The sequence below is a fragment of the Blennius ocellaris genome, assembly GCF_963422515.1.
Source record: "Blennius ocellaris genome assembly, chromosome: 4".
Classification (NCBI taxonomy): domain Eukaryota; kingdom Metazoa; phylum Chordata; class Actinopteri; order Blenniiformes; family Blenniidae; genus Blennius; species Blennius ocellaris.
Window position 1 is genome coordinate 9,730,807 of NC_137653.1, and position 15,481 is coordinate 9,746,287.

The window sequence follows — 15,481 nt, forward strand, 5'->3', positions numbered from 1 at the left end:
TCAGTTCCATCAATCTTGTATTCAAATTGTGTTTCAAAGAAATACCTTGAAACACTTTTTCATTAATCATATACTCACGGTGTGAATGTCCTGAGTGCAACTCTCTCTGTGTGGAGTTTGCATGTTCTCCCTGCTGGTTTGTGGGTTTTCACCAGGTTACCGGACAAACCATGCAGCTGAGATGAATAATTGGTGACTCTAAAATTAACGGTTTTTGACATCTGGTGGGGTCCAGGACATCGGTGATTTTCATTCATCTCAACCAAAACAAAAAGTTTGAATTATGAACGACTGATTTGCTAAAACATTACAGTGAAACCAAACACTGACACACAATCCTACTTTCCTACTGTGTTTTAGACTTGACACTTTTTTTTTATTTAATATGTAAAAATGTAATCTTCATAACTTCAAAGCAGGAAAAATATCTTATAAAGGTGTCCCAGATGTAAAGTCCTGTACTCATGGTCCATATTTCACTGGGAGAGGATGGTCTCAGTACGGTCTCAGGATGCAGGAATCAGAAAACGACTGCGTCGGTTCGACTCCAGCCCACCTGGTAACACACAGTCTCCCCATGTCTCCGAGGAGACGCTCAGCAGGAACTGAAGAAACTTCAGACGGCAGGAGTCGGGAGGATGACGGCAGACATTATTTCACCCAGAGGATAATAAATGCAAAAAGTGTTTTTCGGTATTACGCCTCTTTCTCAGCCACTCAAGGGACTTAGTGGCTGATCAAGGCTGCAGTGTGGGTGATAAGAGCGGAAAACAAGAAGACGTGAGTCACACGCTCTAATCTCTCCACCCGCAGATTTTTAGCTTCCTCCTCTGTTTGACACTCGCATCCCACTCAGAGACACGAGCCTGGGATGATGCAGCACATTTCCCCCCACAATCCTCAAGAGGGGGAAAGAAAAAAAGGCCTTTTCATTTGTCAGGTATTTAATTTGGTGGATGTGCAAAAAAAAAAAAGTTTTACATAACGCTACACAAACTGAACATGAGTTGAGCTTTAGCTCTTTCTGTATTTAATGTGAATCTTATGTGGATCCATCTGTGATTGAATAAAGTTGTTCTAAAATGACTCGTGGATATGTAAAAGTTCAACCGTATCTCAGCGAGTAGGAGCCATGACCGCTTGTGAGGAGTTTAAGATATAAATGGACATACGATTGTTTCTGCTTCACAGTAAGAGCTTCTCCAGTTGAAGTCGAATTTCTGGTTTGAGTTAAATTAGGCCAAGCAATTGAAGTGTGCCTTTAACTTTTCATTTTAATAATAGAAGTGATTTGCCTCCATTCAGAAGATTAAATTGGTTCCTTTTGTGGAACCGTGATCTGATTTGTACCTCGAAGCAAGATTAAGTCTTGAATTCAGTTTATATAACAGTCACAAAAAGCGTGGAGTTTACATAATCACAGGTCACTACTCTTTTGAAAGGGACAAATGTTTTTCTTTGCGGTTCGTGAAAAAAAACAAAATGTCATTTCACCCCCGAAGTGCAGCCTTTGACCTTTCCTCTATTCTGACGTTTAAATCCTCGCTCTGGAAATAAGTGAGAGAAGATTAGAGAAAAATCTCTTCTTTTCAGGTGAGAAGGTAGGATTAGAAATGAGGCGGTTGGAGCTCAGCGTGCAAAATCATCCTGCCTGCTCCTCCGTTGCTCGCCATGTTGGCGTGAGGACAAAGCGTCATATTGGAGGGGACGACTGGGGAGCGAACGCTTGTCCCTTTAAGCCACATTATGCAATTGACTGCTGGAATGGAACCTCTGAATTAGTACACTGTGACAGTTTCGTAATACACACAAACATGGTACGTCACATTTTTGTTCATATACCGACACCTAGTGGCCATAAAGCGACACGTCGAACTGTTCAATGAACTTGTGTGGAGTAAATAGTTCTTTCACTGATGCAAGTCAAACGTTCACGTCCCATCAGTGTTTCCAGACCTTCAAATGGACTTTTCTCAATGAATCCAAATCCACTTTGAATAAAAGTTTAATTCACAAAAATACATTGACCAGTATAATGAAAATGTACTAAAATGTACTTTAATAATCCATAAAAGCTGGAACATCATTGACAGAAAAACACAAGAAGCATTATTAGAGTTGGTTTAGTATAATATATTTCAGCTTCAAGAGACATAGAAATCAATCCTCATTTTCCCCCCATATTTCTTCTATAAAAGACCCATTTTTTTTCTGAAGCATTATTATGCAAAAAATGGCATTAGAATATATTATGGGAGCTATGAAATCCCAGTGACTGAGTATAAAATTAAGTCACATCAGAGAGAGATATTTGCAGAAGAGAAGTCCATGAACAACAGGGCGAACAAAGAAAAAAAATATATATAACAAAAATAATAATACATATCATAGACCTTGATCTATCATCACTGACATGACAGGCATGGAGAATAGGTGTATGGCTATAAAAGATTTCTCACTTTTCCACTTGATTTCACTTGAAAACATCTACACGTATTAACTGATGCACTTTTTTCATGCTCATTTTTGAAGAATATTTATAATCATACAACTAAAGAGGTCAACTTCCATGTCTTTCAAATACAATATTGATATTGAAAAAGATGAAAAATACTGAGTCCAACTTCTAACTTTGTTTTCCTTCTTTAAACGCCGTTATTTTCTTTTTGTCAAACTCTCCAAGACAAAAACAAAAGCAAAACAAAAAAAAAGAATTTATTGAAAATAAGGGGCTGCTCTCTGGCCATACGGGGCGGCTCATGGACGCTTTGTTTTTTTGTCCCTAAACCTTCGGAGGCTTTGCTGCGTTATATCATCAGTTTGTGGGGCTGTTAAGTTGGTGCAGATGTGGAAACTGTCCGTTCAAGCTTCACACTGAAACCGAGACAGAGGAAGGTCCTCCGAGGCGAGAGTCTTCTCCCTCTCACTGTCTGTGTTTCTCTATTTGCTCGCGTGTGGATCGTCCTCGGCTTTGATAGGAGCAGTTCAGTCAGCTGATTCACCGTTTATGGCTGATGGAGGGGGCATGGGGGGGAGGGGGTGGTGGGGGGGGGGCACGGGTGGGGCAGGTCGGAGGGGGCGGGGGCTGTTGGAATGCTGGCACGTTCCAATCAGGGCAACAGTTCTTCATTACAGCATTTCTGCAAGACAGCACAGCGGTGGTCAGTCGTTCATTCATTCATCAGCATTAATCCTCTCATTCCCTGTAAAGCAGCGTTTGCCAAACCTGACGCCTCAGACCCGAAGGGGGTCGCGAGCTTTTGCTCTTTGAGTCACCTGGCGATGGAGTAAAATTCCTAATAATTGTGTGAATCTGTGTTTCTAAATGAAAACAGGCCAAGTGAGTTGTATGTGGTGAGGCACTGAGCAACAAGTTTAAACCAAATGGCAGATTTAGGTAGTCAAGTTGGTTTTAATCGATCACAATTAAAAAAACAAAACGAAAAACTATTTTAGTGAATTAAATTCAAAGTTAATTTATTAGCAGCTCATAAATGTTATTAAAAATGATGTTATTTCTTGAGCAGAGAAAACTCAGCAAGGCGTTGGTGTCCTCTGGTGGCTGATCAACGCTATTGCATATGTTTTTGACTTCATATGAACCATCAAAACAAAGGCAGTGCACCCGAGCAAGTGTTTTCTGAATCGTGTCACAGATGCTACAGTCGGCATTTAGAGTTTCAGTAAAACAGAGATTGAAGTTCAGCATGTGGGCTGATGAAAACTTGAATGTCCATTTGGATTTATAAAGTGTCTATGTATCGATCTCGACTTCCAGCTTAATATATAATCGGAAATGTTTCAAGTATTCATTTGAGAATTGTTCTGATTATGTGATATGAAGGAAAATTAGTTCCCAGAACTTCCCTGAAAAAATGAACATCAATACGCAAAACTCTGTCGGCAGTGACTGATTTGTTCTCAGATCTGACGAAATCCACATGTGAGGATGGGAAAAATAGTTCAGGTCACAGGTTTTCCATTAGTTTTTATGACATCTTTAACAACCATTAGTGGAGTCACCAATAAATCACACCTGCAGATGGCTCATGTAGCACAGGACAACCTGAAAACCAGTTTGCATCAGTAACTGGTTCTGTACTTTTATTACAGTGGAACTTCCAAGTTTATCTTTTTATTAATCACGAAAGGCCGTCATTTTCCAATTTGTCTTAAATACACAAAAACTCAAGGCCTGTCTAATATTTCATCTTAAACTGAGGGAGAGTGATATATAGATGGGGGGGGGGGAGCTTGTGTTTTTTTGCAGTTTCTTTCTGTCAAGGTCAGACCAGGAAGACTAAAGAAAGACAAGTGTCTTTTGAGGAAAAAGCTTTAATCAGTGGAGAATGGATCTAAAGAGGGCTGAGCACTTCACTTTGCTCTGGGGTCAACATCCTGGATCTACCCCATTGGTTTTCATCGGTATAGATACTTGGGAGTGTAAAAAAAAAAAAAAAAAACTAGACGTGGGAGTCTGTTGAACTTTGATTGCGATGCTTAGAAAACATTCAGGTGCTCAAGAGAATCTGATCTGTTGAGGCAGTCAGATCATTACCAGGTGAGAACATATGTACAGCCCTCGGTCATGTGAGTAAAACCTGAGTTTCATCATAGAGACGCATCAGACTGAGACTTATCAGTGCTTTAATTCATACAGTCGGTGCATCGGAGCCTTTAACCACTGTGGTGCATTAACTGCATGCAGCCAAACTTAAGCAATGTTAAAAGTCACATAAAAACTGCCAGCTGGGGCAACATCTAAGCAACGTTTTACATTTCAAAAACACAAACCTCATGTACCGAGTATATAAACTGTAATAAAGTCCTATACTGTAGTGATAAAACAACATGAGCAAATGTGACTCAGCACTGCAGGATTTGACTCTGAAGGCCACCTGCTGCTGTGACTGTGCAAAAGATGTGGAAACGAGCCTTCAGTGACTTGTTTTTAAACTATTTAATTCAAAAGCTGGTAGGTTATCTTCCGAGCATGGCAAGCTTAAACAAGTGAGTTAAAAATTTAAGAGGATAGCAGAGGCAATGGGGTCAATAAGCCATCATATCAGGTGTCAGCTTCCTGATGATTATCGATGCACTGAGTGCAGTGGCAGCCCACACTGCAACGCGCCCATCACTCATGAGGTCAACGTGTTGGAAAATTGCCACGAAACGAAACGTCCCATTAAGTTCCTTTTGCGAGTGTCCCTCTGTGGCTGGCACTGTAACCCCGGCTCCAACTCTCCGTCTCTCTCCAGTATGTAATGAGCGGCGTAACACTGAGGCTGAAATCCCGTTAGTGCAGGTTCATTGGTCTGGCCGGCGTGTGAACATGGAGGGATGGGTGTGTGTGTGTGTGGGGGGGTTAGCCCTGATGTCTGTGCTGGGCACAATGGTATTGTCTGTGTCACTAATCCACCGACTCGGTCATATCAAAGATTTACTCCCCCACCACCGCACAAGTTAACATGAAGTGAGGGAGGTCCATGTTAAAGTTCTACATTTTGCTGTTCTACAACTCTCTCAACGGTAAAAGTATTGAACTTTCACAATTTAAATCCTTTCCACTTTGTAAATAATGACGCCCAACTACTGACTCTGGACCTTCTTTTACAGTGCATCTGTAGGACAAGTAAAGTACTGAACAGTAGTATGTGGATGGAAATGTTACATTGGGAGCAAATATGGCAAAGCAACTTGTAATTTGTTCATCGACACTCATGACTTTTCTATGCACAACTTTGTTTTAAACTGATGGAAGCATTTTTGTTTCCTTAAAAACAATGAACAGATTCCAGTTTTTTGTCCGTTATAATTTTATACATTTGCATATCTGAAATTGTTTTACAGGACTGAAAAAGTAGATTTGATGGGAAATATACAAAAGCTTATTTGATGTAGCTCATGATGACAAAATAAAAACTGGACAATTTGAACTGATTTCAAGAGGCCTACAATGATGGACAGTTCAGTGTGTCAACCCCAAGTTCTCCTGTCTTGAAAGAAATGATCACATATGACTATGATGTAGTCTATAGAAAACATTCAACCGCCTTTGTAAAGCTTCGGATCTTCAAACCACATCTTTCAGTCCTTGACTTCATCTCCGACTGTGTACTGTTCTACCCACTTACAGTTGAATCAATAGTACAAATGGAAGCGGGTATAAACGTTCTCCTTTGCGGGGGGTCAAATGACACATTATACAAGCTACACTAAGGTTTGCGTTTGGAAAAACCGATGCTGGACTCAATAACGTCTGTGTGAGGGTGGACATAAATCGCAAGATTTCCTCAACTGATGAAACCTTAAGTCATCATGTGAAGGAAACTTTCCACATCAGGGTGGAAACCGTTTTTACTAGGACATATAAACTCATGAGGAATGACCAGACAGGGGTTAAATCTTATCAGGAGTTCAAAGTGAACATGAACTCTGACACTGCCAGGAGTTAAAATTAGACGAGGACAGTCAGATAAAACAAATGTTTACATTATGCCTCACTGCCCAGACGAAAAGTAGCCTCTATTTTTTTTTGACTATGACTAAGGGCAATAATAAAACAGATGCTAACCAACAAGCATGAGATTTAGCAGCTTGATCGATTGAATGATGAATGAAAAAAAATATTTTCACCATACATTTGCTATATTTTATAATGACTTGCAGTAGCTACTCCTGCAAATAAACAGAGCAGCCCAACGGACTCAGAAATGCATTTTACCAATAAAAAGCCATTCCCTGCATCGTCAGCGTTTACAGCTTTAGTTCCCTTTTCCAACCTGCGACCGAGCACCTGATCATTACATCACAGCCAGGCTGAAAATGTATACGCAGCCTTGTCTGTTTAGAGGTCGACAGAAATGAGCCGCAGTATTCACAGAACATGACTGTTTTCAGACTTCCTCTTTACCAGAATCCGGCGTGCCAAAACATGCTGTGAAAATGTAAAAAAGAAAAGAAGAAACGATTCTGATTTTCCGGGTAACCGACATCCTGACAGATCAGGATTTCCTCACACACAACCCGCTGCGGCAGTGTGCTGAGGTTTGACATTTTTAATCCACGCTCCACTTTTGTACTGTGAGTCATTCATTCAAAAAGTGCCATTGAAAGCACTTCGCACTTGAAATATTTACTCTGTCGGTAATTTATTGGCATCATTGAAAAATTATTGTGAGAGTTTATTACAGTTTACGCTCTATAATAGGACACATCATACAGATAACACCAAAGACCTGATGTGGTGTCACATGGAATAGTTCCTCTTTGAGTGATAACTACACTGATGCGTACAGAAGAGGCAGTGTGTCAACATTTGTCAGCTGCACAAAGGATACTGTTTACATATGCTGGGTCCAAAGAGCTCAAAGGGGGTTAGATAACATGCCAATTTGACATTTATAAAGTGTGTTACTTGGCTACTGATGCATATTAGGAAAAAACAAACAAACTATTTTTGTAACCTATATGCTCTGTGGTTTATGCCCTCAACTGCCTTTAGGGGGCGCTCTCTGTACCACCAAATGTTCCAAGTCTCTGGATGCTCAGGTTGTTTGGATGAGACAGTACCACAGCTGGCACAGTTTATGTGACCTGACTTAGCTGCAGGCCAACAGGACGTGTAATATACTGTGATGGGACACAAAAACTACAAACGATGTCGACAGCATCGTCGGGGACTGGACAAGAAGATCAAAGCTGCTTCGTCCGCAGTAATTAACCTGACAGCATGTCCATGAATCATGAGTGTGCCAGCTGCATGCATATCTATGACTAATGTGTTTTGGACTTCTAGGCAGAAACACAGGCGCATACATACCTGGCTCAGAGCTGCTGCAGGGGCTCAGGGTCTTTAAAGCAGGACGCAGTTGGATTTCTTTTTTGCCTTCTTCTTTTCCACTGGTGTTTTTCTATTTATCTGTCTGACCAGGTCATAGAAGATCTAGAAGTAAGAAGATCAAAGAGGAAAACCAGTTAACGTAGTACCTTTAAAGAGCTGGTGAACCTCATCAGCAACAGGTATAATCCTACTCAACTTCTATCTCAACGCATCCTACAAACGTATTATTCTAGCTCATGTCTGCTTACAGCGTCGTGGTTTAGGGACACTGCTGGTTCGTGTCTGTGCGTACTCACATCAAGGACGTTGATCTTTGACTTAGCAGAGGACTCTAAAAAGGCACAGTGGTTCCACTGTCTGGCCAAGTTCTGGCCCTGCTCTTTTCCCACCACACGCTCATCCTCCAAGTCGCACTTGTTCCCTACCAGGATCATGGGCACCTGGGGATACACGAGAGAAATGGAAAGGTTGCAATGTCAATACATCCAAGTCTCTACACAGTACAAGTAAAATAACGCATAATATCTTCGGTCACAGTCATTATCTATATGCAGAATTGAAAGTTTTATCCTGAATGAGAAGAACCCTCCACAGCAACACAAATCTGAGTATTATGATGCAATACATTTGTTCCGTGGGTAGAAAGGCCTCTGTACCTACACAGTGTTGAAGGCCACAAGTTTGACTGAGGATGAAAGAAACTAATATAAAGATTTAGTTGTCTAGAAATCCCAAATTTTGAAGACAAATATCTAATTTCGTTATACGTTCACTACATTTTCATCGATGTAACACACACACACACACACACACACACACACACACACACACACACACACACACACACACACACACACACACACACACACACACACACACACACACACACACACACACACACACACACACACACACACACACACACACACACACACACACACACACACACACACAAAGCAACAAGCTGAGCAAGCAGAGACTTATGTTGAAGTTTCCCCAACACTTGCGTGAGTAGACAGGGAGCAATAAAATCACTCACAATAGAGATGTTTTCACCTCGAAAAGATGAGAGACATTTTACAGATTGATAAGCCCAGAACCAAAAAAATCTATACATGCCCAGACAATGACAAATCAGTTTTATATAATTACATTACCACAATTATACAGTTTACTAACTGCTATGCTAATGAAATACAAATCTGTTGTGCGAAGAACTACATATGGAATTCAGTAAAATAAAAAACAACCCGAATCACACACAGATATGATTTGTAAATAAGTCTATGAAACCAAACGGAAGGAAAATAAACAGGCAGGCATCAAACGGAATTGAGGTCCAAGAGGAAATTGAAGTTATGCAGTATGAATAATAATAAAGACTTCTAAGTGGAAAACAGGAACTGAAATTCAAGATGTGACCGGATTACAGCAGGATACAAAACGACATTAAAATTAAATAGTGCAAACATGTGTTGTATAACAGACCAAGAATTCAAAGACGTCTTATAAAAACTGACACATTTTTAAAGCACTGATGCAGTTTATTTTCAGAGAGATGGTTAAATATGAACAATATTTACAGCTTATTTTACCTGCAAGCAACTAAAAATGCATTTGTGGGCATCACTAAATTACCTGACGAAAAGTAGTGAGGATATACTGTATGTCACAGATAAAAGGCATATAAACAATTCAGTGTGGGAACCCTGTAATTAAACAGTTAAGTCTATTCAATTGAGTGACATCCCTGGCTGGGAGAGGGAGAGATTATCAAGAAAATCAATCCATCCCTGAGGGAGAGCAAAGAGAATCATTGAGGTTACACAACAATGACAAAGGAGATTTTTAAAAAATCAATATAAGCTGGCATGTGAATTAGTTCTCGTTTATTTAGAATTATTCCAACTAAGAACACAATTAGCAGAAAATACAGCTCATGTTGGAATCTCCCAAACCCTCAACACTTCTCTTTTCGTGCCTGTGATCGGATATTTGAAATTACCAAGGTCAAAGAACAAAAAACTGCGAGGAAGACGGAACATTGCGGGCCTGACTTAAGCGTTTGCTGTCACAGTGGGCTGAGCCACAGCAGTCACGGTGTCGGGATGCGTCTCATCCTGCCTGCTGTTTCCTGACCGGCTATCTAGGGAGAACGCTGGCCCGGAGGAAGTCGCAGCTGCCCCGCCCAGCCGGGATAACATCGCCTTCCTTCCTGAATGCTTTCGAACATTTCAGCTTGATTCCACGCTCCGGCTGCTCTCAGGAATTATGCGATCGTGCCAGGCTGTTTGTGTGTATTACCATTTCAACTTGGTTTTATGAACCCCCATTTGTGAAACTGAGTGCTGCCAGAAAAGGGCACGCGTTTCAGGGAAGAACTGAATTATTGTTTGGCGTTTTGCATTGCAAGCAACAAACAAAATCAACTGGTGGAAAGTTTTTTTTATGCAGCACAACAGGCGCCAATAATATATCAGCTAGGGAAATCTATTTGTGGTATGCTGGCAACAAATAAATCCATGCATGGGAAATCCTGCTTTCACTCCCTTCTTCTGGCCCAGAGAGGGTCCTGAGACATGTTCTGGGGATGTGGAAAAACTGGATATTTGTAAACCGCGTGGTGGTATTCTGACATGCACCAACCTGCTTATTTCCGCACACCGTTTCCCACCGACAATCTACAGCAGCACGGCAAAGCTCCAAGAGATAATGTAAAGAACGGTGTATTTACTGGCTCTTTCGCTTTCTCCCCGCCTCCCTCTCTCCCTCCCTCCCTCTGTGGAGCAGGCGACAGGAAGCTGAGATGTTTAGATTAACCCTGCAGAGGTTGCTGCTAGATGTTTGATATCCAAACAAGCACTCACACTGGACTACTGAGAGATATTTCTCCAGGGGTCCTAGGAGAACCAACGGTCTGCCCCCCCACCCCCCACCCCACCCCCCAACAAAAACTCCTGAGCCAGGCAGGATCAGAAAGAACGGCAAGACGGGTGGAAGGATGGAGGTATGCAGGGAACAGAAAAAATGTTCAGTGTCAGCAGCAGGAGTTAGCATTAGCGTACTTAAAGAATCTGCTCAGCCCACAGAGAAGCTGTTCAGTTGCCGTTAACATACTACAGACAGGTCCTATCCCGCCCACAATGGCATACTGGAGATTCTATTGCAGGGAACACAGAATGTTAGAGTATAGAATAGCATAAATTAATTGAGCCAGTCCTCCTAAATGAAGCAGTGAGTCACAAGCATGGGCATTAATACCACCAGAGTCGCATAAGACCTCAGAAAAGTCATGTGACCACTTTTACATAAGGACTGTGGAGGAAGTCAAGAATTCAAACTTTTAATACACTGCTGCCTGTGCAGTTGCTTTATATTTCACTACACTAATGACCGTTTTTGAGGAGATTGGATGTGACTCCACTGTGTTAAATGTACAATCATTAAGGGTTTTTCTTAATTGAACTTGGCAGGATTAAGTGCAAGTGTACATTTTGCCGGCTTTGCAGCAAATGGTGCGAAGCAGTGCTGGGAAGGAGAACAGCTGTAGCAGCCGCCACACTGCCGACTTTAGCGCTGCAACAGCTTGAAAGCTTTCAACTAAATAACAAATCTGTCCACTCATGTATACATTTTTTTTTTTTTTTTTTTAAGGAATCACCTTGAGCATTTCCTTTGGTGAAGCATTAGTGCAAAAGTCAAAGAAACAGATGTCATGGCTATCAGGTAAAAAAAAGCATAATCAGCAGTGAGCTGATGGCTGGCAGAGTTACTGTAACAGACAGGTAGTCAAAAGTGTTTGAACTGGAGAAATGACAAAAAGAACACGAAAAATAAACTACTTTCTTGTGCGTCAAGGAGCCGCTGATCCTGCAATCTATCTGCTAGCCTGCGGCTAACCTCAGCTTTCAAACCGCCTAGGTTCTAATGATGCAGCGCAGTCCCACAATCCGGTGGGTTTCTGATGAGTTGAGGCTTGCCTCGCACATCATCCCTTACAGTCCAATCACCCACACAGAGCGCCAGACCTCAGTAAACGCCACAAGTCAGGCCATAGTGGTGAGGAGGGGGCCGTGAAGCTGAAAAGCCAGCCAAAACAAGACGAAGAAGAGTATACCAGCAAAAAGGATAAAGAAGGGACGCAAGAAGACGACCAAAAAAAAATAGAAAGGAGCTTTTCGATGGCTGACAGCGATCAAAAGGGAGAGCAAGCATGAGGGGAAGGAAAGAGCAAGCGAGAGGGTTATGGTAACATTCATTCCCTCTAGAGATCACCAAAAAAGGGCATCTTAGATCCTGCTGACGTACAATCAGCTCAACCAGAAAGGGGATGGAGGACTTACTCTAACAGTCTCACAACTTAAGAGTTACAGAGACATGGAAATGTGCTGTGCTACGTGACGCATTGTACACTGTACACTGGAAAAAAAGAAAAATGAAACTACAAATCAAGCCCTAAATTCCTCCGTCACACAACAACATTTCCCTACATTCGACTCAACTATGAGCTAAGCGAGCCCCAGTGGTCCGTGTACATGTCAAACACTGGAACCACAATGTAATAAAACAAACAGAATACATGTAGTTATGAACACTGTCACTGGTTTTACTCGATAGACAACATTGTGACATCACTTGTATTTTGTTTAGGTGATATAAATTTGTAATTACAGGAATAGGATGGAGTGATTGCGGTGTTCAATGGTATCCATAGCAACAGTGTGATCGGGTCTCTGAACATTGTGGGTGGTTGAGCCCACAAACACAAGGTGCTTTTAACCCAACGGTACTATTTTCTGCTTTTACTTCCTGTCAACAACCTGAACCACCATGATTCCAAAAAAAATAAATAAATAAATCTAAATGTCAGATAAAAATGTTGAGGGGTCTTTATACATTTGTTAGTAAGCTGCAAGATTACGGTATCAATTTGATATGCTTACATCCTCTGTGTCCTTTACTCGTAGAATCTGTTCCCGCAGGTCTTGGAGGTCATTGAAGGTGGACTGTGCTGTGATGGAGTATACCAGAGCGAAGCCTTGGCCATTCTTCATGTACAAGTCCCTCATTGCTGTGAACTGTTCCTGCAAAGACAGGGGGGGGAAATGGACAGAGTTAGTTCTGTCACACGCGGTCTGAAATTGTATAACAATTACCTGTGATATCATCAGGAATTCACAAAACGATACAGTTTATGTCCTGAATGCCTGAGCTGACAAGAATTCTATCCAATTTTCATATGAAAAGTTAAATATTTTCAGGTTTGACTATATAATTAGTGTCCTCTTTTTGTTGTTGAAATAAATCATTTTCAGCTTTAAGGAGGTTATTTTTTTTCTACTCCATCCCAGGGCAAAGACAAACTACCAATTGTTTATATTAAAAATACTCCTAAAAATAGAATGCTTTTGCAGAGCACATTGTAGAGGTGCGAGTAGAGACTGGAATCATGAATAAGATAATCCTTTATTCATCTCACAAATGGAGAAATGTCAATACAATCTCAATATTTTTATGATAAAGTCTTACCACAAAGGCAATTGTGGGTCAAAGTTACGAATACAAACTGCTACACGTTCACTTTTATCAACCACCAGCTGCACAAAGTAAACATAAGAAGCTAGAGGCGAGTAGTGAATTGACTGCACAATAATGCCAAAAACATCCACAAAACCTAAATGTTTTAGAGCAACTAAATAGAATACATGCATTAAAATGTAATCTCTTCAGTAAAATATCTCTTTCAATGATGTTGCAACTACAAATCAACAATGCTTCAACAATATGCATTTGCACAGTCATCTCGCCAGTGTTAGCCCACAGACCACATGTTTGACCCAGCTTTAGGCTCATCCCACATTACCTGAAACATTCACTTATTTAAAAGGTCAAGGACCTCATTGAGTAAGATTCAACTTTATGACACTGTGTGTCATGAAAATCAACGGGAGGTCTGTGAGATACAATAACGCACAGGAAATTACTCCCTATATTAATTTACATATAATTAAAGCACGCCCTGTGTTTAATATCCACGCGTCTCCCTGATCATTCATAGTGTTTTTCTGAGGCAGAGCTGAGCACAAAGACAGAACACATTAAGGCCCCGCTCCCTCCCATCGGAGATGCAGCTCTCACAAGGTGGGAGAATAAATTTGTTGTGCCCGAATTTTGGGTCGAAGCACGTCTTTGCATTCTCTGCGGATTGGATTTTATCCTTCTGACGTTTAGCAGAAAAACGCTAACCACTATTCTACTAATTAAATGTCAAATTTGAAGAAAATCTCAATTTCATTTGCCCAGCTTTAACCAGAAAGTTTGCAAAGTTGTTAGCTATGAAGTAAGACTTCAATACTTCACTCCAAGAGCAAAATGTACATGCAGCATTTTTTTCTCTTGTGGCCCAAACACTTCATAGGAGCACTGTGCAGCAATTTGCCAGGGTTCCCCAGCCAGAAAACAAAAGCAATGTGGACACAAGCCCTTATTCAGCAGTGAAATAAAACCTGTCTTTTTTACTTTTGCGGTGTCTCCCACACAGTTACATCTGGCGAGAAATGAAATGTATCCAAGCCAGCCCAAATTCCCGTCAAAATAATCTGGAAGATACTGAGGTTCCTCCATCAAGTCCCATACCAGCACTCCACAATAAGATTCAAGAGTGTTTATACACACCATGGCTGAGTGTTCGTGGAGGATTTTGCAGGGCGGGGTTTACTTACTGTGCCGGCTGTGTCGAGAATTTCAAGCATACATTGCTGCCCGTCTACCTCCACTTGCTGGAGAAAAAAAGAAACAGATTGAGATAATGTAAGACTCGGGTTCAGGTCACTGAGCAACACATATCCACCAAGAATTTATTAGACGAAGTAAAGGCTATCAGAAACGGCGAACATGGAGGGAAAGACATTAAGCGGGAGATAAAACATAAGGACTGAATATAAAAAGTTAGAGACTGAGGGAAATGGAACAGTGCGAGGAGCTAATGGTGCAAATTCCCAAGCGCAATATCGTGACTTGAACCTGGAGAGCAGCTGCTAACAATCAGCTCGCTTCAACCCAGCACTCGGCCTCAATCCTTTCTCATGGGACACTCACCTTTCTGTACGAGTCTTCTATTGTAGGGTCGTATTTTTCCACAAAGATTCCCTGTACAAACTGAACTGTCTGTAAGAGAGCACAAAGACAAAGCCAATGTGAAATCAATGGCAACACCCGGGCACAGAAAGAAAAAAGATAGGGGAAAAAAAAAAACACATCAGGGAAACCAGATAGTGGACTTACTGTGTACATCTGCAATCAACACAACTACCACTACAACAACACCACCAGACATGATGGCAACAAAGCAGGACTATATCCCTTTACATTTTTTCACTGACAAGTGTAACTGTGCTATATAAAGCACCAGGCTCAGGGGCAGCAGGTTCACCTCAGGGGTGGACAAGTTCATCAGGTAACATCTTAATCCTGCCAGTTTGACGGATTAAACCGACTTCGACACCTGGTAGAAGTTAACTTAGCAGGGCATCCAACATTTTGCAGACATCTGTGGCTATCTTTGCAAACTTGTGAAAGTAACGAAATACACCACTTTTCATTGTTTGCTTCTGTTTCTCGTCAAACTTGAGGGGGAAA

General features: G+C 41.3%; 1 protein-coding gene across 8 annotated transcripts in view; it reads right to left on the bottom strand.

Annotated features, from left to right (window-relative positions):
* LOC308129829 (ras-related protein Rap-1A-like) overlaps nucleotides 1–15,481 on the bottom strand; it is a 62,614-nt gene that overhangs the window by 38,663 nt on the left and 8,470 nt on the right. For 7 of the 8 annotated variants that reach the window (XM_080495924.1, XM_080495926.1, XM_080495930.1 and 4 more), the window contains exons 3-8: nucleotides 14,942–15,010; nucleotides 14,566–14,622; nucleotides 12,787–12,927; nucleotides 8,140–8,283; nucleotides 7,823–7,945; nucleotides 2,001–3,140 (exon numbers count right to left, since the gene is read on the bottom strand). In XM_080495924.1, the coding sequence (XP_080352050.1) occupies nucleotides 7,856–7,945; nucleotides 8,140–8,283; nucleotides 12,787–12,927; nucleotides 14,566–14,622; nucleotides 14,942–15,010 (501 nt within the window). In that variant the 3' untranslated portion in view covers nucleotides 2,001–3,140; nucleotides 7,823–7,855. Of the gene's footprint in view, nucleotides 1–2,000; nucleotides 3,141–7,822; nucleotides 7,946–8,139; nucleotides 8,284–12,786; nucleotides 12,928–14,565; nucleotides 14,623–14,941; nucleotides 15,011–15,481 lie in introns of those variants that run through there. The other variant, XM_080495925.1, reaches the window with a different exon arrangement.